We start from the raw sequence: 24727 nt of genomic DNA, 5'->3' as shown, positions 1-24727 counted from the left end.
TATTCTGGGAGGTCAATCCAACCGCCAATCAGCTGTTCGTGCTAAATCAGGCTGCAATAACGTGCTGAAGCTTACCAGGCTGTTTGCTGCAAGGACGCTAGCCAGATGAGTACAGATGGATGCTGGTAGACAGAGGCAGAGGTTTTTTTTTTTTCTTCCCGAAAAACTAATGTGCATCTTATACTCCGGAGCGTCTTATACTCCAAAAAATGCAGTAACTTCTGTATCTTAATAGTATTTTTAGCTGGAAAGCATTATCTGAAAGCACTTCGAGATTTTGGTATAATCCTCCTCTTCCTTGTAATGTGAATTATCTTCATTTGCACACACTCAGATCCCTGCTTAGAGCCCTTAGTTGGTAAAAATAAATAGAACATTTATAACCTGACAGGTTAGAAAAGTCAGAATATTTTTCACCTGTGGAATTGGTAGCTAAATATACAATACACCTGACAAATTAACCACTTTCTGATTATCTCATTAACAACTTTACAGTTTTAGAAAAAGTAGCATCGAATCAGTTAGAATGGTGCCCAAATGTCTGTATCTGCCATATTAACAATTTTCTTATTTTCATTTGGTAAATAATGGTACAAAATGAAGTATGCATTGAAGTATGCATTCAAATATGCAGAAACATGTCATGGTTAATTTTGTACAATGTAGAGATTGTGTCAGCTTCTGTTCCCTTATGTATTCTTGAAACATGTCGACCAGCAATACCTAAATTTTGCATGCAATTATAAGTTTGCATACAACTAGCAGTTCCTTGAACAGCGCAGGATTCTTAATATTACTTTGGAAATGTTCTTCTCATCTGTAATTGTATCTCTCTCATCTCTGTCTTATTTCCCACTAAACTGTTCCAAGTACTTTGTCAAATAACTTTAATTGTGTACTGCAAATTATAACAAAATAAATTCACTCTGTTGATCTTTCTGCAATATTTATTTTAAAAAGAATGGGAATGCTTGGGAAATTTTGACTTAGATTCGCTCCCCCCCCCCCAGAATGATATACCAATTATAGCAGATAAGTAAAAGACGTTTGCTATTAAAGTAATCTGGCTTTGAAAAACTGTTCTTTAAAATATTAGGCTAAATTAAAAGACAATGAAAATTGGAATTATGGAAGGATTGACATTTTTCTTTTAGAATTTTTTTTCTCAAGTTCTAATGCATTTTCCTACAATGCCACCGAAGTTGGTTATGATATAAACAATATTTAACAAATGAACAAAGCTAGTAGTTACTTGCTTTATTACATTGAGAAATGTGATTTGAAAAAAAAAAGCCAGAATCTAAATCTCTAAGATGTTAAAAATATTTCCATGTTGCTACGATATCTAAAAAAACATTCATTCTTCTAAATAACCATGTGAGATGGAAAAATAGATACCTTTTTCAGCTGAAATAGAACAAATTATTTAACTAGGGATACAGAAACATATTTAATGACTTTATTGAAATACAAAATATTCTCCAAATATTCTATAATTAATACTGGCCCATGATAAGTTTTGCTTAGGAACAATTAATTCATGTTTAAAATGTAAACATTACTTCTGCATTTGAATAGAAACTGGAATGAATAAACACTCAGAAAATAGCTCCGAAACCAACCAGCCAACCAAAATTTAACATTAATAAGGAATTGTAAGTACATAGCCAACATGGGTGCTTGACATATATGAAGCAGGGTACTGTACCTCTAGATGTGTCCCATAAGAGAGTAATTCATGGTTATATCTTAACATCTGTAGTGGGAACACACCAAGCCCAACTTCTTACCTTATGCAGCAAACTAGGGCTACTAAATCAGGGCAACCACTAAAATGCAGCAAAGGGATATCAGTATCTTCTTAATATAACCCCCAAAGTAGCAACAGCATATACAAAGGGCCCCAAGAATAATTTTTTCTTGACACTAGAGAATGTCCAGTGAAGTTTACCTTTTAGAGCAGGGGTGTCAAATTCAAGGCCGGTGGGTTAGATCTGGCCTGTGGGGTGCTTAGATTGGGCCTGCAGGGCCACCCTGGGAAAAGTGAAGCTCCGTTTTCACTGGCAGAGGGTTGCAGGAGGCTGTCACAGCCAGAAACGGAGCTTGGGAGCTCGTTTTCACTGGCAGAGCCACAGGAGCCCCCAACACGAGTGATGTCGAGCAGGCCACACCCACCCAGGCCGTGGCCACCTTGGCCCTCTGAGGTGAAACACAACCCTGATGCGGCCTTCAATGAAATCGAGTTTGACACCCCTGTTTTAGAGAGATAGGCTCCAAGAGGTAACCATCTTTAGAAAGCAATTGCCACTTTACTGCTTAGACAAGCTGTAATGCCTAATTGTGCATAGAAAAGAAGATGGTTCAGAGTACATAGATTATACCCAGAGCAGAAATACACTTGAGCATTAAAGGACACCATCTGCCAGAGCATAAGGAAGTAGGGAATGCTAAACCATTGTAAAACCCTGCCACTTAGAGCTCATACTATGCTCCTCTATTTGAAGGTAATTGTGGCTTTAATTGTGTAGTTAAGAGAGAAAGTCCATTTCATTAGACCTGAGCTGCTTCAAAACTAGTGAAACTGAGGTTGATCATCTAAGGCATGGTTTTCTGTTGCAGCCAGGTTATGTCTTGTGAATGGGCATGCATGAATTACTGCCAATTTGCATCAAGTGAATAAAGTATTTTGAAGCCTAATTTTGATTGTGGAGTTATTTAGTTTAAACCTAAATGTCCCCATAGATAGGAAGATAAACCGTATACAGAACTAACAATTATATTTGTGTTTCAGTGTCTCTATTCTATGAAACTTATGTATTTAAAGATAACAGCAAACATATTTCTTCCTAAAGGCAGCTTGATATTTACAGTCACGTTCTTTAAAAGAAACTTTAAGAAAAGTTGCGTTTAATTTTGAAGTCATTTTGCTTTCAGTGACAATTTTTTAAAAAATGTAATTGATGCCATTAATGGTGGAGATAGGATTAGAAAAGGACAACTATGAAACATCAGTATAGGTTTTGGATAGGTTTCTGGGGTCTACAGTCTGATTTTCCAATTACTACATTTGAAGTATTGTTATATTATTGATCATATGCAGTATGTCACCCTGATGCCTTTTTAATTTTGGGGTAGTTTATCAATACAGTTAATCCTACACTTACAAATTTATTGTTAAACAGTACTGTCATTAAGTGAGGCATCATGTGACTGCACTGGATTTTACAACCATTTTGCCACAGTCGTTAAGTGAATCACCCATGATCATTGAGACATCACATGACCATTACTTGCGACCTCCTGCTGGCATCCCCATTAACTTTGCTGATTAGAAAATGGCTGAGGAGATAGCAAATGGCAAACACATGACTGTAGGATGCTACAACTATTGTAAGTGCAAGGACCCGTCATATGTCAGTGCTGCTGTAACTTTGAAGCAAATAGTCATACGTTGAGGACTACCTGTAATACATGGACTTGTCTTACAACTAAGCAACAAAAATATTTAGCATATAAACACTGGATATTTACTAAATACGTTACATTTAGCATTGCATTTATGTTGATAGGGATACTATAAAGTTAAACAGTTTTGAGGAAATTAATTGCAGCTTCTGCCTTAAAAAAAAAGAGAGATAAACTTCAGTTAAAATGTTCCATATCTTTATGGGGAAGAAAAAGATGGATTTTGTGGTTGTCCTCCTTCTTCCTCAAAGATTCCACTGAGCTTCCATGTTAGAAGAGATCCTGTTCCTAAAGCACCTGTAGAAACAGTGTTCATGAAAAGAATGTAAGGACAAGCTTTAAGAGTGGCAAAATACAGGAAGGGATGGATTGGGGAGTGAAAGGTCAATAACAACAGCGATGGGTGCACTGTTGTACCTGAAAGACTAAGCTGGGGACAGATCATCCTATTTATTTATTTTGTCAAGAACGTATTAGGTAATAAGTATAAGCATGGATTGGATACATAAATACATACATACATACAGTTGAGGGAAATGAAACGCCGGAAAAGACGCTTAGAGAGTAGTTGGAGAGCCAGTCGTTCTGAATCTGACCGAACACTAGTGAGGTCATATATTAAGACCTACTTAGTGGCGATAACAGCGGCAAAATATAACTATTTTTCCGCTATTATTGCATCGGCAGATAATCGCTCAGCCGCCTTGTTTATGATGACCCGCTCCCTTCTCCATCTGGGAGCACAGGAAGACCCCTTGCAAGGTCGAGCTGAGGATTTTGCACAATATCTACATGATAAAATCGCTCAAATTCGGGAAGACTTGGACTCTGACTGGGTACGAAGTGATGGAGGCGAGTCTTGAGGATGGTATTTGGAATGAGTTTGACCCTGTGACCCCTGAAGATGTGGACAGGTTACTGGGGAAGTTGAACGCAACCACATGTTTATTGGACCCGTGTCCTTCCTGGTTGGTACTGGCTTCCCAAGAGGTTACACGAGGCTGGCTCCAGAGGATTATAAACGCTTCTCTATTTGAGGGTTTCTTGCCTTCTGCCTTGAAAGAGGCAGTGGTGAGGCCCCTCCTCAAGAAGCCCTCTCTGGACCGGACTATTCTAGCAAACGACCGTCCTGTCTCCAACCTTTGCTTTGTGGCAAAGGTTGTTGAGAGTGTGGTGGCACAGCAACTCCCGCAGTACCTGGATGAAACTGTCTACTTAGATCCGTTCCAGTCCAGCTTCAGGCCTGGTTACAGCACTGAAACGGCATTGGTCACATTGGTTGATGATCTCTGGAGAGCTCAAGATAGGGATTGCTCCTCTATCCTGGTTCTATTAGATCTCTCAACGGCTTTTGACACCATTGACTATGGTATCTTGCTGTGCCGGCTGGAGGGGCTAGGAGTGGGAGGCACTGTTCTACGGTGGTTCTCTTCCTATCTCTCTGACCGGTCGCAGTCTGTGTTGGCAGGAGGGCAGAGGTCGACTTCAAGACACCTTATTTGTGGGATGCCGCAGGGGTCAGTCCTCTCACCTCTTCTGTTCAACATTTATGTGAAGCCGCTGGGCGAGCTCATCCGTGGTTTTGGGGTGCAGTGCCATCTTTATGCTGATGATACTCAGCTGTACATCTCCATCCCAGACCACCCCAATGATGCCCTTGCAGTGATGTCCCGGTGCCTTGAAGCCATGCGGATCTGGATGGGGAGAAACAGGCTCCGACTCAACCCTTCCAAGACCGAGTGGCTGTGGCTGCCGGCGTCCCGATATAGCCAGCTGATACCATCGCTGACTATTGGGGGCAAGTCATTGGCCCCCACGGAGAGGGCTCGCAACTTAGGTGTCCTCCTGGACACGCGGCTGTCTTTAGAAGAGCATATGACAGCCGTGGTTCTATCAGGTTTGCCTGATTCGCCAGTTGCGACCCTTTCTAGATCGGGACTCCTTACGCACAGTCACAGTCATGCCCTCATCACTTCCCGTCTGGACTACTGTAATGCTCTCTACATGGGGCTCTCCTTGAGGTGCACGCAGAGGCTCCAACTGGTCCAGAATGCAGCTGCGCGGGTGATATTGAGAGTGACATGGCGCTCACATGTAACACCTCTCCTAAGCGAGCTGCACTGGCTCCCGGTGGTCTTCCGAGTGCGCTTCAAGGTGTTGGTTCTTACCTTTAAAGTGCTCCATGGCTTAGGACCTGGGTACCTACGAGACCACTTTCTGCAACCAATAACCTCCCACCAACCAGCACGCTCCCACAGGGTGGGCCTCCTCAGGATGCGGTCACTAAAGCAATGTCGACTGGTGGTTCCCAGAGAAAGCGCTTTTTCTGTGGGGGCACCTACCTTTTGGAACAGGTTACCCCCAGGGATACGAATGATCCCAGATCTTCGTACTTTCCGTCGTGCACTTAAGACCTTTCTATATCACCAAGCCGGGCTGGCATAAATCTCTTCTAATTGTTCTAAATCTTTATGCTGAAGAATCTTAACCGATGAACCAAATTGGCTTAATCATCTTATATTCACATTTTATATGTATGTTATTTTAACTGTTCACCGCCCTGAGTCCTTCGGGAGAAGGGCGGTATAAAAATTAATTAATTAATTAATTAAATAAATAAATAAATAAATAAATAAATAAATAAATAAATAAATAAAATAGATACAAATAGAGGAAACATTAGGACAGGGATGGTAGGCACGCTGGTGCTCTTATGCAGACCCCTTACAGACCTCTTAGGAATGGGGTGAGGTCAATAGTAGCCAGTCTTAGGTTAAAATTTGGGGGGTTTGGGGATGAAACCACAGAGTCAGGTAGTGCATTCCAGGCATTGACCACTCTGTTGCTGAAGTCATATATTCTGCAATTGAGTTTGGAGCGGTTTACCTTTAGCTTGTATCTATTGTGTGCTCGTGTATTGTTGTGGTTGAAGCTGAAGTAGTCATTGACAGGTAGGACATTGTAGCAGATAATTTTATGAGCTACACTTAGGTCATACCGAAGGCGGCATAGTTCTAAGTTTTCTAAGTCCAGAATTTGAAGTCTGTTTATATATACAGTATATGAGTTGACATCAACAGGATGGCACATAATAATCAATAAAAAGCATAGCACATGGTACACTACATAATAAGCCTGAATATCGCTGCAAAAAAATTGCCCATAATTTAAATTACATATTTTAATTTAGCAAAGGCAAATAAATCTCATATAAAGGACTGATTCTAAGTTTTAATGAGCCACATAAAAGTATGTAAGCTGCCCAGACATTACTAAAAATGCATTTTTTTAAAAAAATCACAAACCTTCATGGTCTCTGGAATTCAGACTTTCAGATGCTAACTTGTTATTTTTTGTTTTGTATCCTGGGGCCTATGAAGAAAAACAAAGGTTGTGAATTAAATGTTTACAATTACAAGCCATTAAACTCAAGACCCTCAAAAGACACAATGTCAGAAATATTATCAGATAATTTCATTACTGAGAAGGCCCTGGTATGAAGCCACTGCAGTGAAGTGTGTCAAACCTTAATTACACTATCTGGGTTAAGAAATGTTAATCAGAGAACATTGAAACACAGTAAGAAGATAGTCGAAAGGCCAATGGTGAAACTCAGAAAAGCATATTTTGAAGATGAATGATAATATGTGTATGTATTTTACTATCGTACTCTGTGTTTTATGTTAACTCTGAAGAGAACCTGGCTGAAGCCATCTTGTGCTGCCTCATAGCTGCCATGAAACCTGAGAGAGGGAAGGAGGGGGAAGTAGATAGCTCAGCTACAGTCAAAACAAAAAGCTTTCCTGTGGGAACCAAGGTGATTGAAACAGGTGGCTGTTGAAAAAGGAGAGGAGCCTGCCTTCCACCTTCATTGGACAATTTGACTGGTGACACCTGGGAGGGGGGAGTTTTACTCTTAATTAGGTGAAAACTGAGGGAACTGTCAGAGTTGGTTTTCACCAGCCATGCCAATATGATGTATTCAATAAACATGATCCTTGAGGTACCTGCCTCGGAGTTCTGATTTCAATGGGTGCATTACTCGGAACCCTGACATTTTATTTTGTAAAGTTACTCATAAAAACTTATACTTATATGGTCCATTGCAAAATTTATTGATGGGATTGTCATGGAAAATAGTCCATGATGAATTTGACTAGGATGAATTTGACTAGGATTATCTGTACTGTAGTGACTGAGGGGTGAAGGAGGACCTCAGAAATGTGGAACTTGCTGGTTGGTGGTAAGACAACTATAGTAAAAAAAGGCCACTGAGATGTGTGAACATATGAAGGGTGAATCTGCTTGTCCCCACTTAGTCTTCATTTTGCATTTCTGTTGTAATTTAATTAATCAATTGATGGGGCAAAGAATGAGGGTCTTTAAGTCAAGCATCAAACACTTTGTATTATTGGATCATATAAGTCATGGGTGTCAAACTTGCTGCATCACGTTGCCATCATGTGATGTTTCATGATGTTTTTCCCATTCGTGGTACTGGGGTGGGTGTGGCCTGTGCATGACACAACTGGCCCATGGGCCACCAGTTTGACACTCCTGATGCAGGTGTAGGAGATAATTAAAAATGGTGGCTAAAGCTACTACTGTTTTATTCTGCAGACTTTATTAGGTAGATTCTGGCTTTTGAGCAATATTCTGTACCTGAAGTGATTTAACTCTACAATGTAAAATAAAACAAATTGAATTTGATTATAATCTCACATAAATGCATCTGAGTCAAATCAGTATACTTGTTTTGACCAGCAGTATATCTCAGATAAAGCCTCTCTAGTCCAGTTCCCAGAAAACTTTTAACTGGAGAGTTTGAATGGGAAACTTTGTTTAATAACAGAGCACAAAATCTGCATGCAGAATGTTCTCTTCTCATACCGACAATCAAAATGAAACCATTAATGCCATTTGACAATTGCAAAATAATTGCCACTGCACTTATCCATATCCACAATACCATCAGTATTCATGATCAACTTTATAATAAAGGGACATACCTACACACTGCACCTCTTCCTGGAACCAATTCGCATTTGCTACCATTAGCACAAAGGTATGGCTCTGTCTCACATATGCTACGGCAAAGCGGGCCATTTTTTCTTGCATAACCAGGTTTACAAAGACAAATTGCCTCCTTTGTCCAGTCATTCTTTAGGCACCGTGAGAATCCATTACATGCCAAGAACTTGCAAGGGTCCGCTTGATCCGCTGGAATAGAAGAGAAAAATCTTTTGAAATGGATTTCATTGATGCAGGATCACGTGGACCTGGTAAATCCGTATGGTTGCTAGAGAAAACATTTGTAAATCACAGCTCCCTACCGTTGCTAATATACAACTACAATAGAGTGAAGTCCCTTCTTCTTGGCTTTCACAAGCAGCAGTGATGAATTACTTCAGTAAGTTGGTATTACTTTTATATTTCTTTTAGATAGTTATCAGCCATATTTTACAGCCGATGCCTTCTTCTGAAGAGGAGGTGAGCAGGGCCTCCTTCAGAAAACCTTTGGAAAGCATTGCCTTGTATGATAAGCACTGGAATCATTTTACCCTTCTGGACTCTCAGCCAAAACGGTTTCCCAGCTGGGCCATTGCGGTACATCCACAATGCAACCAACTCAAAGCCCCCTTGATGAACTCATCAGGGTGTAAAGTAAACGACATGTGTCATTGCAAAGAAATGTGGAACACAGCTGCTGTTGGTCATGGTAGGCTTTGTTTTATAATACGTAAGGTCCACCCTAATTGTGCTGAAATTATTGTCCCTCTGTTACTAATACGATAGGTATTCATTCCTTAGGCATGCAAGAAGAATTCCCGGCTTTTGTTGCAGCAATAAATAAAAAAGAGAATAACCCCCTAGCTGTTTCAATTTCATATTCTTGTCATCTGTTGCCTAGTAATTAAATTCTTGAATGAGTGCATTCATATTAGTACTGCCTATATACTGTGACCATCCAATTAAAATGGCACGAACAACTATATGAAAGGCTATGGGAGGGAAAAAAGTTGCAAAGCTGGTTTAGAAATCCGATAAACTGAAAGGCTATTGGAGGGTTGCAATAAATTCACTCTATTTGTCTAAGTGGTGCATCGTATTCCGTAATAGGTGAACTATGCTAACAGTCCAATTTCATCCTACTGTTTCTGAACAATTTCTTTTTCATGGAACTATGGACCATTTGCCTGCATTAATGCAACAAGCCCAAATAGTAAGCTATTAGTAGGAATCTAAAAGTATAGATGAAAGCAATTTTTTGTGCAGTGGGACAGGGAGGAAGGTAGAATAATTTGACATCAACAGCACTCCCAGTGTTCTCCTGGATCATGAAACTGAATGGAGTTATCACAAGAGTTCAGGTACCATTTTAAGATTGTCTTCCAAAACTCATCAAACAATCTTAGAATTTCTTCTGTTCTGGCAAACACTCCCTGGAACTATTTTCCATCCTGGACACCACAATGGAAGAAATGGAAAAAGTGGAATAGGAAACAAACTCTCTAGAGCCGTGATGGCGAACCTATGGCACACGTGCCAGAGGATGCACACAATGCCTTCTCTGATGGCACACAAGCTGTTGCCCCAGTTCAGGTCTGCTGCACATGTGCACGTGCCTCCCACCGGCCAGCTGGTCTTCAGATCTCTGCCATGCATGCGCTGGGGATGGGGCGTGTGTGGATGTGAGGGGGACAGGGCACATGCGGGGGAAGTGTGTGCATGCATTGTGGATGGGGCACATGCATGGGGGACAGAACACATGCTCAGGGCAGCACATGCATTGCATTTTGAGGATTCCGGCACCCGTGCGAACATTTGCGCACATGCGTGTGCACTTTGGGCATTCGGTCCAGAAAAGGTTAGCCATCACTGCTCTAGAGTGCCAAATAATAAGGAACCTTGAAGAGACCTTATTTGACTCACTGGCAGCAACATAACATCTACAAGACAACAAGGCAGCATATCAGGAAAAAAGGGAAGTCACCAGCCTGTCCTGTTTTATACTGTTAAGTCATGTCAACAAAGCACATCTTTTGTTTTCAGTTCTTCTCCCCCTTAAAAAATGTGTGCTAAATCAGAAGAAGTTTCAGAAGAAGTACTTTTATTTCCCCAATCTCTTGGTTTCAGCTTTGGTTGAGCTGTACCTTTTTCATTTTTTCTTGCAATTCAGTTGATTTAAACATGAAGGCAGGATACAGACTTCTAATTTCATTCCAGAAGAAGAAGAAGATGCCTGCAAGCCTTCAGGGGGTCTTACCCTACCAAAGAAGAGTATCTGACTAGATGACCTACAAGGTCCCTTCCAACTCTGTTGTTCTGTTCTGTTCTGTTCTGTTCTGTTCTGTTCTGTTCTGTTCTGTTCTGTTCTGTTCTGTTCTGTTCTGTTCTGTTCTGACTGGAGACATCTTCAAGCATCAACTGGATTTTATATTCTCCAAAACAGGAAAACTAATTGTTTATTCTTAGGAATAATTCTGACTTAAACTATCACAATAGCCCTAATTTAAAGGTCTGATTACTCCTTCCTTGTTTCATCTCAGACTGTGATTACATGCAGATTTCATGATTTCAGCACCATACCTTCTTTTCCTTGTCTCTTCTGTTTTACCATCTTACCTGATTTTGATAAGCAATCGCAGGGGTCCTTCAATAGCCAGAATTTTGAGAATGGATTGCACATCCATTTTATTCAATGTCACCATACCTTTGAATGATCACTGAACAAATGGGCGTAAGATGAGGATTCTACCCGTAGAATCTATAATCTGGCATCCATGCAAACAAAGTTAATTCCAACCTGTTTGTTTATTTTTATATAGTTTATTGCAGCTTGTAATCTTGACGCATTAAAATTCATGCTCTAACCTTGAATCCTCCAGTTAGAAAGGGAACACCTTTGAAAACCTGTCCTGCACTTCCTTGTAGCATCCATATTCTAATTTAAAGGTTGTTAAATGAAGGAGATTCCAGCACTGTCATCAAGACAACCTTTCAATCATAATGTTGGCAATATCAGTAGAATCATGACACTGCTATGTCGATGTATCACTTGACAATTTTCTTCAACTGAACATAAACATGGTCTACAAGTACTTTTGATCTGTGAAAGGGTGAGAACAGAAGCTCATGGCAAGATGTATACCATATTTCTATGACAGAAAATTACAAGGGATTGAAAAAACAGAATTTTTACAATCCCTGGCACACCAACGTCTTTGCTTAAGTCTAATTATTGCCTAATTTTTATACCATCTCTAGAGGCTTCACTGTACCATCAATCCACATGTTCTGTTTGCATATCAAGTTGCTTTGCTTGTTCTTCCACTTTCTCAAACTGCAACTTATTTTCTCTAATTAAGATGTGCAGTTTTATACATCTATGCAATTTCCTATTCAGCTCAAGCAGATAAACTGTGTTTAATATGACTTGTTGTATAGCAGTCTGCTAAATGTTTTAGCTCATTACATCATAAATCGGAAGTGAAAATCAAGGAAGGAAGTACTGCAGGCTTGGTGAATTGATTATCAATGGAACAAACAGTACAATCTGAGCATATATCTGTGTTATAATTTGTTGACTAGGTTAGTATCATCATTATCATTTTATTATCATATTCTATATTATTGCTTGTTAATGGAGTATAGCTTGTTATTAGGAATTGAATATTGCCATAGTTTTGGTTACATTGGTATAGTGCACTGTTAGGGCCGGTTTGATTTGAAGAAATGAATGAATAAATAAAATTAATACCGTATTTTTCGTAGTATAAAATGCACCGGAGTATAAGACGCACCTACCTTTTTTGGTGAGGAAAAGAAGAAAAAGAAATTTCCCTCTGCCTCTGAGCAATTTTGCCTTGTTGCAGCAAACAGCAAACAGCCTGCTTTACTTTCATTTTCGTTTTCAGCATAGCTTGATTAGCACAAGGAAAAAAATAATCTGCTCCAGCAATCCAACAGCAGATCTTTCACAAAACAGCTGAGAGCAAATCAACTGAGAGTCAGGAGGCCGATCCAATCAACTTGTGCTAATTAGCCTGTGCTGAAGCTGAAAGGAGCTATTTTTTCTTGCTGTTTGCTTGCAGGGAGGTAACTGCTGCAAGGCAGAGGCCAAAGGGTGGGGGCCATAGGTGGGCAGGGCTATATTCGGTGTATAAGAGGCACCTAAATTTTCACCCCCTTTTAGGGGGAAAAAGGTGCATTTTATACTCTGAAAAATACAGTAAATAGAAGTTTCTCAGGACTATAATTCTAAGCTTGTTAAGATTCACTTACTATCAAAGACGGGATCAGAACAAAAGCAGCTGAAAACAGTACGGATTGGGATATAGTAAGGTAAGTGTTGAAAAACAACCAGTTTGTTTCTATCACAACCCCAAAAAATGGAAGGTTTTCAAAGTACTTCCAGATATGTTTCTGGAAATTACAGGTCCCACAAATATTTTCTAATGTTCCATCAGATATCTGACCAAACAATGAAGAAAACATCAAAAACGGAGTAGCCCCACCACAATAAAGTCTCTCTTTGTCATCATGTTATCATCATATTATTATTTTACAAGCTTCCTCAAAATATATTGCATTCCATGTAGTTTTACTCGATATTTATCTATTTGTTCATCTATGAAGAACAATGTACAGGGCTTAGAGCAGTGGTGGGTTGTTACCGGTTCACCCCAGTTCGGGCAAACCGGTAGCAGTGGTGGCGGGAGGCTCCGCCCACCCACCCACCCGTCATCAAATATGCTCTGCACATGCGCAAGCAAACCGGTAGCAAAGGTAAGTGATACCCACCACTGGCTTAGAGGAAAGCAATATTCTCCTGTTTTCTGTTTCACTTTTTCCATTACCTGGCTCTATTTCAAGAGAAGAGCTGTCAATTTCCAAGTTAAGATGCTGAGCAGCTGCATTGCAGAAATCTTCCAGCACACAGTGAACAGCCTCTGTGATGTTGTATGGCACTGACTCCACAAACTTCATTTTGCTATTTACAATCACGCTTCCATTGCGGAAATTCAGTATTTCCAACTGCTTAAACCCTGTTAGATTGGATTGTAGGTAGGGAACCAGCTGAAAAATGAAAGAAAATTATTCTATTGATGTCACACGCACTCACTGTTTATTTTGAGAAATACAAACTTACTCTGTTTAACTGATGCTATTAGCTGATTTTACAACTAATACCAAGTCCAAGTTTCTGAATTAGCGTTTCAATGGCAGCTCTCAAGATAGATCTTTTAAATTTAAAACAATCAAGCAAGACAGCTACAGTGCACTTTTGATGCAAATTTCATTCACAGAATGCAGTACAGTTAAAAAGAAATCAATGATATTTAAGTCTACTTAAATGTAAATTACAGTTGTATGAGTGTTTCCTTTAATTACATATAGATTTTTCCCACAATAGGTTATGCAGGTAGAAAGAATGAGCTTTACGTTTGTGAAACATATAAGCAACAAAATATTGGACTAAATGGGACTTTGATCTAGTAGCGACAATTCTTACATTCTTATATAAATTTATTTGTCATTCCACAATAGTTACTTGAGTTTCTATATTATACAAAATATTGTTCACATGTACTTTCAGGATAATGAGATAATAAACATTCAATTTCATCTGGACTCTTATTTGCATTAGAACATAATATGAAGGATATATTTTGACAAAGAACTAAATTAATTGTCATCTCTAAATTATTATGCTCTTTAAAATTTGTGTACTCTCATGGGTACACAAATTGAACTTGTGTACAATGTAAGTGTACACAGTTCACTTACATTGAACTGTAAGTACAGTAAAACCAATACAATATTGACTTACTGTTTTCAGGTCAAAATAAACATTATAACCTCAAACACACATTTCTTTCCATTAACTTGTATTTTCACACTTGAAAAAAAGCAATAAATTCATCTTCTATCACTTTCCAACTTTTCTCCCTTCCTAATTCATTTTGGCATCAGAACTGGAAATAAAATTGGCTGTAAACAGTAGGGATCTAAGAAACTGAAAAATGCATCCCAAAATAGCATTAAAAAAAATCTCAAAAATCTAAGCAAATTAATACCGGCAGGGAAAAACCATAAGGCAATCCCAGGGTTTTAAATTAATCTTTCTTCCTTCCTTCCTTCCTTCCTTCCTTCCTTCCTTCCTTCCTTCCTTCCTTCCTTCCTTCCTTCCTTCCTCCCTTGGTGTCTAACTTGGTAACTTTAAGACCTGTGGACTTCAACTCCCAGAACCAGAATTCCCTAGCCAACCATGCTGGCCAGGAAATTCTGGAAGTTGAAGTCCACAAGTCTTAAAGTTGCCAAGGTTGGACATCCTTGGATTACATAGACAGATCTTCTCTATGATAACCTATTCCCAGCCTTGTCCTTCAAGTCCTCCAATGGTGCACTCCTCACCATTGTAATAAAATCCTTGTTTCTGGTTACCCCCTTCTTTTTCCTTCCTTCCTTCCTTCCTTCCTTCCTTCCTTCCTTCCTTCCTTCCTTCCTCCCTCCCTCCCTCCCTCCCTCCCTCCTTCCCTCCCTCCCTCCTTTCTGGAAGGAAGAGAAGAAGCAATGACTAGTAAACAAGTAGCAATGATTAACCACTGCTGTACTGTTGCCAAGAAAACAAGAATATATACATGCTGTCACTAGGAGCCAAGGTGAACTTGAGGAGCAGTACGTAGAATTGAGGAAATAATACATGAAGGTTGAGATTGTAAGGAGAAGGAACCCTAGTTTTCTTCTGAAAGCATTTTTCCCTATCAATTCAATTTGTTTTTAATGTGAGGCATAATGTTCTAAGATTTCTCTTAGGTGTGGGGGTGGGGGATTATCCACAAATTCAATACCATCCTTTGTCACCTACCAGCTGTACGAACTGTTGTTCAAGTGCTTTGTACTCAGGGGAACTCTGATTGAAGAGGTCATTGGAAAAGCGCATGTTGGTCACCCTCAAGCTGAAGAAGACCACCAGCTCTTGGCCTTGGATTGCAGCTGTCATGGAGCTTGTGGTAATATACTTCAGGGTAGGAGCTGGAGTCATACCTGGGGTTTCTGGCAATGTATGGTAGCCACTTCCCTTCTCCTCCTCCTCCTCCTCTGCCACTGGAGCCACCATGTCAGTGATAACTAAGTCAGTGGCATGGTCCTGCACTCCCATTTCAAAATCAGTTGAGGTTGCCCAACTTTTGGAGCTTGTGGCTTCAAAAAATTGGTCCATGTCAGTGGAAGGGCCACTGGAGGTATCTGCTGGCAATAAAGTCAACGGATCTGTAGGCTCTAAAATATCATCTCTTGGAAGAACTGTGGAATGAACGACAGATGGAATTGTGGTCAAAGGCTCCTCCCCCGAAGATTCCAGTTGTTCTGTAGTCTTTTCCTCTAAAAAGGAAGTAACAGAATAACAGAGTTGGAAGGGACCTTGGAGGTCTTCTAATCCAACCCTCTGCTGAAGCAGGAGACTCTATACCATTTCAGACAAAAAGCTGTCCAGTCTCTTCTTGAAAACCTCCAGTGTTGAAGCACCCATAACTTCCGAAGGTAAGACATCCACTGGTTAATTGTTCTCACTGTCAGGAAATAAACTAGGTTTGATTTAAAAAAAAAAAAAAGCCACAGTGATTTGTTTCCTACCTGACTGGATACAAATCCTTTCAGACTGATTTGGAAGCAATGCAAAAATATATTAATAGAGTCATATAAATGTGCAATAAGCTTATAAGAAGCAGAAAAAATGGAGGCAATAGCCCAAAGAGAAGGAGGCAGAGTAAATGTAATTGAAGTGGGGTAATTGTTGCCTTGTTTTACGTTCTCTCAGAATGAAAACCAAGTAATTTTATCTGAGCTGAGTTTACACAACATGTTTAGTTTAAAATCTTGCTAAACATATGCATGTACATTGCCACAGAACCTAGACTTTGAAACAGATATCATTTTGGATTCCTGGATTTGTGTCCTTGAAGATCCTTAACACAGATACCAAAATAAGCTTAAAACTCTTTTATACACACCAAAGTGCATAGCTAAATGTCTATGGAGATTCTCAGTCATGCAAGTCATGGTTGTCCCAAAGGTGCTTTTTCAAGAGGCAACTGGACTTTCTGGGTTTCCTTTGAGCTGAAGAAGTTTCTTGGATGAGAAGTAAAATGTCTTCAAAGAAAAACCAGAAAGTCCAGTTGCCTCTTGAAAAAGCACCTTTGGCTCTTTTATACATAGTATTTTGAGCTATTGTACAGGTAGTTCTTGACTTACAACCATTCATTTAGTGACTGTTCAAATGTACAACACAATTGAAAAAAAGTGACTTATAACTTCACACTTACGACCGTTGCAGCATCCCACATGATCACATGAACATTTGGGTGCTTGGCAACTGCAAAATCAATGGGGGAAGCCAAATTCATTTAACCACCACATGATTCCTTTAACAACTGCAGTCATTCATTTAACAACTGTGGCAAAAAAAAAAAAGGTTGTAAAATAGGACACAACTTAACAACTGTCTTGTTTAATAAAGGATTCATTGTGGTCATAAGTCGAGAATGACCTATACTCAATTTTTCCAGTTAGCCTACTTCCACTCCTCTCCTAAATCCCTTTTCTTCTTATCTGTGGTAACATTTCCTGGGGTTTATACAACACTACATCATGTTGGAAACTGTTTTTTTGTACTCAAAGATTGTTTAGGTTAAGGAAATATGCAAGATTCACCATTGACTCCTTCCAATTTTAAACCATATCCAATAGTAGAAGAATAGAATAGAATAGAATAGAATAGAATAGAATAGAATAGAATAGAATAGAATAGAATAGAATAGAATAGAATAGAACAGAACAGAACAGAACAGTGGAGATCTTCTAGTCCAGCCCCCTGCACAAGCAGGAAAACCTATACCACATATACAAGTGACTGTCCAATATCTTCTTTAAAACCTCCGGTGATGAAACGCCCACAATTTCTGCAGGAAAGCTGTTGCACTGGTTAATTGTCCTCACTGTTAGGAAGTTTCTCCTTAATTCCAGGTTGCTTCTCCCTTTCATTAGTTTACGAACATTGTTTTTTGTCCTGCCTTCTGGTGCTTTAGAGAATAAGTTGACCTCCTCTTCTTTGTGCCAGCCCCTCAAATACTGGCATACTGCTATCATGTCACCCCTAATTATTTTTTTCTTTAGACTAGTCAAACCCAGATCCTGCAGCTGTGCTTTCTATGTTTTAGTCTCGAGGCCTTTGATCTTATTTATTTATTTATTTATTTATTTATTTATTTATTTATTTATTTATTTATTTATTTTATTTGTATACCGCCCTTCTCCAACAGGACTCAGGGTGGTGAACAGCCACGGTAAAAACACAACATATAAAATTTAAAAACAATTTAAAAAACATTAAATAATTTTGGCCATCAATTTAAAATAACCCAATTAAAACCAATTATAAATTTAAAACCGCAAGGATCACCTTAATTGTTCTTCTCTGAACTTTTTCCAAAGTCTCAACATCTTTTTTGTAGTATGGCGACCAAAATTGGTTGCAGTATTCCAGGTGTGGTCTTACTAGGGTTTTATAAAGTGGTACTAATGCTTCACATAATCTTGATTCTATGCCTCTGTTTATACAACCCAGGATTGTATTAGCTACTATACACTGCTGGCTCATACTCAACTGATCATCCACTAGGACTCTAAGGTCCCTCTCACAGTGACTGTTTTTGAGCCAGGTCTCAACTAATCTGTACTTACACCTTTGATTTTTCCTGCCTAAATGTAAAATTTTGCTTTTCTCCACATTAAAATTCATTTTGTTGGATAGGGCCCATTGTTCAAGTTTATTTGCAAAGGATTACAAAAGTAAGCCAAAAGAGTAAAGAAGATATATAATATTGTTATTTAATTACTGATGTAGGATTATATCTTAAATGGTACTATTAAAGAGTTGAATTTTGCTGCCAATGCAGGATAAAGTACATAACCATCATCCTATTTTCTTACCTACCAGCTGTTTTTAACCTCAAGTAATTTTCATAATCTCCTTTCTGTGCTGAGCTTCTGAAATTTCTCTTCTGTGGAGATCAATATTTAGTAAATGTCTTGTGTTTACTCAGAAATAATTTCCTCTTACATTTATATTTGCTTATTAATTATGCTTCTATCTTGCTGCAATGATAATAACCTATTTTGATATACAAGACTTCCTTTATAATCACTTGACATCAAAATACTACAAATCACAATTTTCCTTATTAAAATATCATGTATTACTAAATATTCAGGAATTTTACTTCCAGCTTGTTGACATTTTCCTCTGTTACAACACATTCACCTTTATCTAGCTTTGTCATCTTATGCTGTATAGGGTGCAGCCTTTTTTAATCTTTCTGGGAATTCTAATCCAACACCTTTAGAACAGGCTGGGGGAAGACATATTTAATGATTAATGTATTAATTTCATTTTTTCTGGTTAAATGGAGACTTCTTAATTTCCACATAATCCAATCTGTACTGCCGTGAAGAGAAATGGATTGAGCTCTCAGCGAGGTTGGGAAGATCACTTATACAGCGTCCATTCATACACCTCGTTTCTGATTATATCTTCCCGAACAACCTTCTCAGGGCCATAATACAAATAATCTACACCGCTGCCATCAGCAAAGCAAATCTGTACAGTAAATGAAGATTTAAATCAGAAATCAGAAGATGCTATGTAAAACAAAAGAGCCAAACTTGTTCAAGTAGCAGTGGCGTCTCCAGTTCAAAATTATCTCGGAGAAATCATGGAACAGACAAAGGATGAGGTGATTTTCCTTTGTTGAAGCTGTATTTCTAAGCTTCGGTGACAGAAGCACAGTGTATTTCTGTGTGCTTGCATTTTAGGCAGCTTATGGAATTAATGTTTCCTAATGAGGATTATAAAGTAAGAGCAGTCTCACCGAAGTCTATAAAAGCACCAATGCAGTGTGAGTCTAATTAGATAGCTACAGGGAAAAAACAAAACACACCGAGGGCAATTATAGCAGGTCAGTATGCTGTAGTTAAATGAAGCAGGTTGAGTTTTCTGTTTATCAAAATCCGAAACCCATATGTAATTCAGTTAAGCTGAATTTAACAACATTTAACAACAACATTTTGTTTTTAAATAGGCTGTACACCGCCCTGAGTCCTTCGGGAGAAGGGCGGTATAGAAATAAAATTATTATTATTATTATTATTATTATTATTATTATTATTATTATTATTATTATTATTATTATTATTATTATTATAACATTTAACAACAACAACAAAAAGATCTATAGGCTGCAATCCAACATAGAATTAAAGCTGATTTTCTACATTATTTAGGAATCAACCTCACCGAACTCAATGGACTTACTTCTAAGCTGAGCTTTATCAGGTTATGATGGTGAATACTATGCTAAATTATAGTTTTCTTTGAAGCCTAAAAGTAGCACAGCTATATTTCATTTGGGATATGTAGGCAAATTTTCAATAATTCACAAGTTAATTTGCTGGAATCCTATGTGGTAAAGAAGAATATTGCTTATTTTCCTTAAACATCTTTCCTCCCTGACTTTTGAGGTGTAGATCCTGCTCTTAAGCATGTAGAACTCAATCCATGGGTATCTACTTTTACTGCCAACTTGCCATTTCTTGAGCTATCCCTTGCATTTTTATTGAGAAGTTCCATTTTATGCTTAAGATTTCAGCCTGTGTTACATTCTAATATCTAAGTCAACTTTTCACAAAAAAGAGAGCTTAAATAAAAGTTTAACTCCAATTAAAAACAGATTTCATGTTAAACTAAATATGTTGTTCATTATTGGAAAGCAAACAACATGCATATTTTTCTTATATAAATAGTAAGTGGCGATGGAAAAAATGAGCTAAGCATCTATTAGAGTTGGGGCACAGGAGAAAAGGGGGTTAAGTTCTCTTCCCTGCTATGTTTTTGACCAGAAACTTCTTTCAGAAGTTAATAGCTAAAGTCCCAAAGGTGCTTTTTCAAAAGGTAACTGGACTTCCTGGTTTTTCCTTGAAGACGTTTCACTTTTCATCCAAGAAGCTTCTTCAGCTCTGTGCTGAAGAAGCTTCTTGGATGAGAAGCAAAATGTCTTCAAGGAAAAACCAGAAAGTCCAGTTGCCTTTTGAAAAAGCACCTCTGGGACAACCATGACCTGAATGACTGAGAATCTCCACAGACATTTAGATAAAGAGAGATGTCCACCATAGCGTTAAAATGCACTTACCTTCGCTACCAGTTTGGGAGTGTGAGTGCACGCGCCTCTTCTGCGCATGCGCAGAGCATTCTGCGCTTGCGCAGAGGGTATAAAATGGAACATAATGATGTCCCGGAAGGTGGGGGGAGCCTCCCACTGCCGGCGCTACCAGTTCGAGCGAACCAGATAGATCCAGCCGGATTTCACCACTGGTCCACCAGTACCACTAGGAAACATTTTTGAAACACAAAACAAAATAACTCCTGAGAAGTGATTTTTTTTTTTTTTGGCAGCCTTTCTCCTTTAGCTTCCATTAATCTTCAGATTGATCAGGTTTCCCACAGCTGTATTTTACATATGAGATTTATGCACAATTGGATGGCTGTGTATAAATACACATCCATTGAACTGTTCCCTTTGCAATAAGGGAATAGTGCACAGGAAGTGGTGGGTGGCCTGAGGTGGTGATGCACCAAGCAAAGAATACAAATCTGTCCTTAGGTATCAGCGTAGAGGGCTAGATTAAAAAAAAATTAACATTTTGCTATATGGGTTTCAATGTCCTTTGGGTTCTTTGAAGAGAAAGATGTGGCATGGCTCTAACCCTCTCACGTCACTTCTGGAAGCCTTTGGTTTAGCTGCACAGAGGTCAACGAGAGCTGAGCAACAGAAAAATATATACTGAAGTGGAAGTTCTATGTTCTGTGAATACTTTTTAATAAACCAAAACTTAAAAGTATAGCTTGTACATCATTGTACTTCCAAATTATACACATTGCCAATGCAAATCTGAGTAGCTGTTAGAGAAGTCATTTTGTAGCACAAGCTATTTGTCCTCAGAGGAAATAGAGGCATTTACCTCAAAGCTTTTGACATATTGAGAGTACATGTATATTTGTGAGTGAGGATAGCATTTAGTAGCCTTTTAAAATTACATTTTGGGAGCTCAATATTTAACAATATGGTTTATCTGTAATGGAAGAAGAAGGAGTCCATATTAAAGCTTAAAAAGGAACTTTAAAACATGGATTTCTGCCATTTATGTGATAGATTGGATAGACCAAGCCTTTGGTTAGCTAATTTAATACCCAGAAATTTAGAGTCTGTAGTATCAGGCTTATGAAAACTAACGAAGTATAACACATGCAGAAGTAACATGGAAGAATAAAACAAGATTCCTAAAAAAATAAAGAACAAAGGTAGCAAAGAATTATTTTAAAAAAAAAGCATTAACCAAACTGATTTGATTGCAATAGTTGTTTTCTCTAATCTGTGTTCCTTTCAATGTATGCAGGACCATCAGCTATGGCACATTCTAATTGGCTTGAGTACATTTTAATATATTAAATTTATGGAAGAAATTATAAAGGGTATCTGGCTGAAGGTAGAATCTTGCTGTGCAATTCTGATTACATTTTAAAAAATCTTTCAATATGTTGAAGATTAGTTTGTAACATTCCTAGGACTGAAAATCTAAATGTAATTACCATAAAAATGGTTTTGCTGGAAAAAGTCACTGTGAATTTGAAAAGTTCCCGGAGAAATCCAGAATAGAGCACTAATTTTAAAAGTCCCATTGGTTTAACATAAGTGCATGTTAAACCAAATGCTGTATATATAGAGAGATGATATGCATTAGTCTAATATCAAGTTTCATATCATCAAAATATAAAATATTAATCAAAGGAAAGTCATAGGTGGACTTTTTTTTTATCTTCAATGTACTGACTTCATGACATTTTTAACACACCTGTAGGAAGAAACAATATTTGCAGGCAGTGAACAATACTTGTGATAGAAACATTAACAGTGATTATCAACTTCTGATCAAAGAGAATTTATGAAAATGGAAAGCATATGCAAATCGATCTCTTCTTACTGCTATACCTTGCCCAAAATATTTTTTAAAAATACCTTCATATTATTTAGGATTAGATATTCAGAGCCACACTTTCTTCCAAAACGTATTTCCAAACAGAAATACTTCATCACATTCTAGGTTATTGCTGGTAGGCTGATGTGTGCTGTATGATCTTGACATGTGAAGCCAGCATATTCACAGAATGGGAAGCTCTCTGCCCAGTAAACAACTGACATTGTTCTCATCATGGACATGTCAAGAGTCAATTGCACAATTTCTAATCAGAGGAGGAATCAATGATACATCTTGATGCACTTTCAATTTCTCTGAAATTACTGCCACTTGCCAGGGTGATTATGTGTCAAAAGTCCTTACAACTCAAAACTGTTATTGATTTCTGGAAGTCAATATCAGTCTGTCTAGATGTTTGGAATGTGCCAAACATATGAATTGACTAGATAGGTATTCAAGTAAAAGCACAAGCGTTTAAATCTCCAGTGCAAAGTTCTAAATATGCATAGCTGTCACTGATTTTGGAGATTATGGAGGGGTGTAATTCCCATACGGAAGCAAAGGTTTTTATTTGTATGTTTTGTTTCTTAGCAGTGTTACCAGGTATGCCTTCACACACAGATTCATTCATTCATTCATTCATTCATTCATTCATTCATTCATTCACAGAATTTATTTAAATGCCCATTTCATCCTTGTGATTTTAGGCGGCTCATGACAAAAAACACAACATACAACCTGGTGTACGTTATCATAAAAATAAATTAGAAATGTGGGAAAGCCCCCTAAATAAATCTATCTCATTATCAAAATTCTGTACAGGTTTCATTGACAGCCTGGCTCCAGTGTTTTAGGGAAAAACCAGATCTTCAAGCTTTTCCAGAAGATTAAAAGGGATGGGGTAATCCTGATATCAGGGGAAAAAGCTGTTCATAAGGCAGCTATATCTTAGAAAAATAAATACATTTGCAGAGATTTGAAAAAAAGAAATTTATGTATCATTTATGTAATGACAACAATGACAAACATTAACTAAACCAAGATCAAATGTTTCTTTTTAAGAGAATTACTCCAAATGAATGTGTTTAAACTTTCGTTAAACCTGTTGAGAAATGAATGGTAATAAATTCTCATGAATCAGTAGCAAAATTTATTAAAATGAGAATATTCTTAATTTTTTAAAAAATACATCTTTATCTTAGTCAATCAAAAATGGTAGATACTTCTCCATACTCATTCAACTAGGAAAAATATTGCCAAGAAATCACTGTCTTTTCTTTATTTTAAGGCATCTCATATTTTTCTTATTTCCTTCTCCTTCCACCATATTCTCATCACTCTGAATAATAGTATTTAAGCTAACTGTTTTAACTGTTTTAAAGTAACTCTTTTAAAGTCGGGATTAGAAATCACTCTCCATTGTTTAAAATAATATCCAAAGATGAAATTAAGTATTGTTTGTGACTGGCCTTGGGTTCATAAGAGGGTCTCTTCAGGCAATTATTATCATTTAAATGTCATTTTATCCTTATTTATTTCTGATCCTTGAATAATATAATTGAATTGAACAGAAACAAAATTGGACATACTTTAAAAAAATGAGAAGGAAAAAGGGCCCTTTCTGTGAACTGTTTCTGAAGTAATTGCATTGTGGAAGAACTATTGCCAGTCTAAAACATTCAGAACATGAAATGGAAGTGAGCTTTTCAAACTAAAATTTGTTCTAAATTGTTTCAGAAATAAATACCAGTATAATATATAAATTCTGAATGTGATAATCAATAATTAATAGTGGCTGAAGTGACTGAAATAGAAGACATTTTTACATAAGTAAGTGGGTACTTAAGAGAGTACCCCCTTTCTAATTTCTGCTGGTACAAAATAAGAGAAAGGGATCTGTTACTCAGCTAACAATCTAACAACTTACCTTGCTCAGAGAGGATGCTGGAAATTATATATTTTGTCGTTTCTTCTTCAGTCTTCTGACTGGTGATTTCTTTAAATGTTGAAGGAAAGAGAATCCTTGTGGTATCCAAGACAGTAGAAGACATGGTGGAGACTGGGTAATCTACCTCACTAAAGGTTTTTGTCACTGTTGCTACATTTGCATAAATGAAAGGCATTTCAGAAGTCTATAAAAAAGAGGAGAAAAATAGTGGCAATCTTCATT

General features: G+C 37.9%; 1 protein-coding gene across 1 annotated transcript in view; it reads right to left on the bottom strand.

The window, feature by feature from the left end:
- Positions 1 to 3664: 3664 nt before the first annotated feature.
- IMPG1 (interphotoreceptor matrix proteoglycan 1) overlaps positions 3665 to 24727 on the bottom strand; it is a 106281-nt gene continuing 85218 nt past the window's right edge. The window contains exons 12-18 of the mRNA XM_070932207.1: positions 24485 to 24689; positions 15338 to 15852; positions 13326 to 13545; positions 8475 to 8685; positions 8128 to 8143; positions 6771 to 6837; positions 3665 to 3762 (exon numbers count right to left, since the gene is read on the bottom strand). Coding sequence (XP_070788308.1) covers positions 3665 to 3762; positions 6771 to 6837; positions 8128 to 8143; positions 8475 to 8685; positions 13326 to 13545; positions 15338 to 15852; positions 24485 to 24689 — 1332 coding nt within the window. The remainder of the gene's footprint in view (positions 3763 to 6770; positions 6838 to 8127; positions 8144 to 8474; positions 8686 to 13325; positions 13546 to 15337; positions 15853 to 24484; positions 24690 to 24727) is intronic.

Source organism: Pituophis catenifer, unplaced genomic scaffold (assembly GCF_029215685.1).
Source record: "Pituophis catenifer annectens isolate HBS135680 unplaced genomic scaffold, rPitCat1.0.hap2 SCAF_1, whole genome shotgun sequence".
Taxonomy (NCBI): Eukaryota; Metazoa; Chordata; class Lepidosauria; order Squamata; family Colubridae; genus Pituophis; species Pituophis catenifer.
This window is presented reverse-complemented; position numbering and strand designations above follow the sequence as displayed.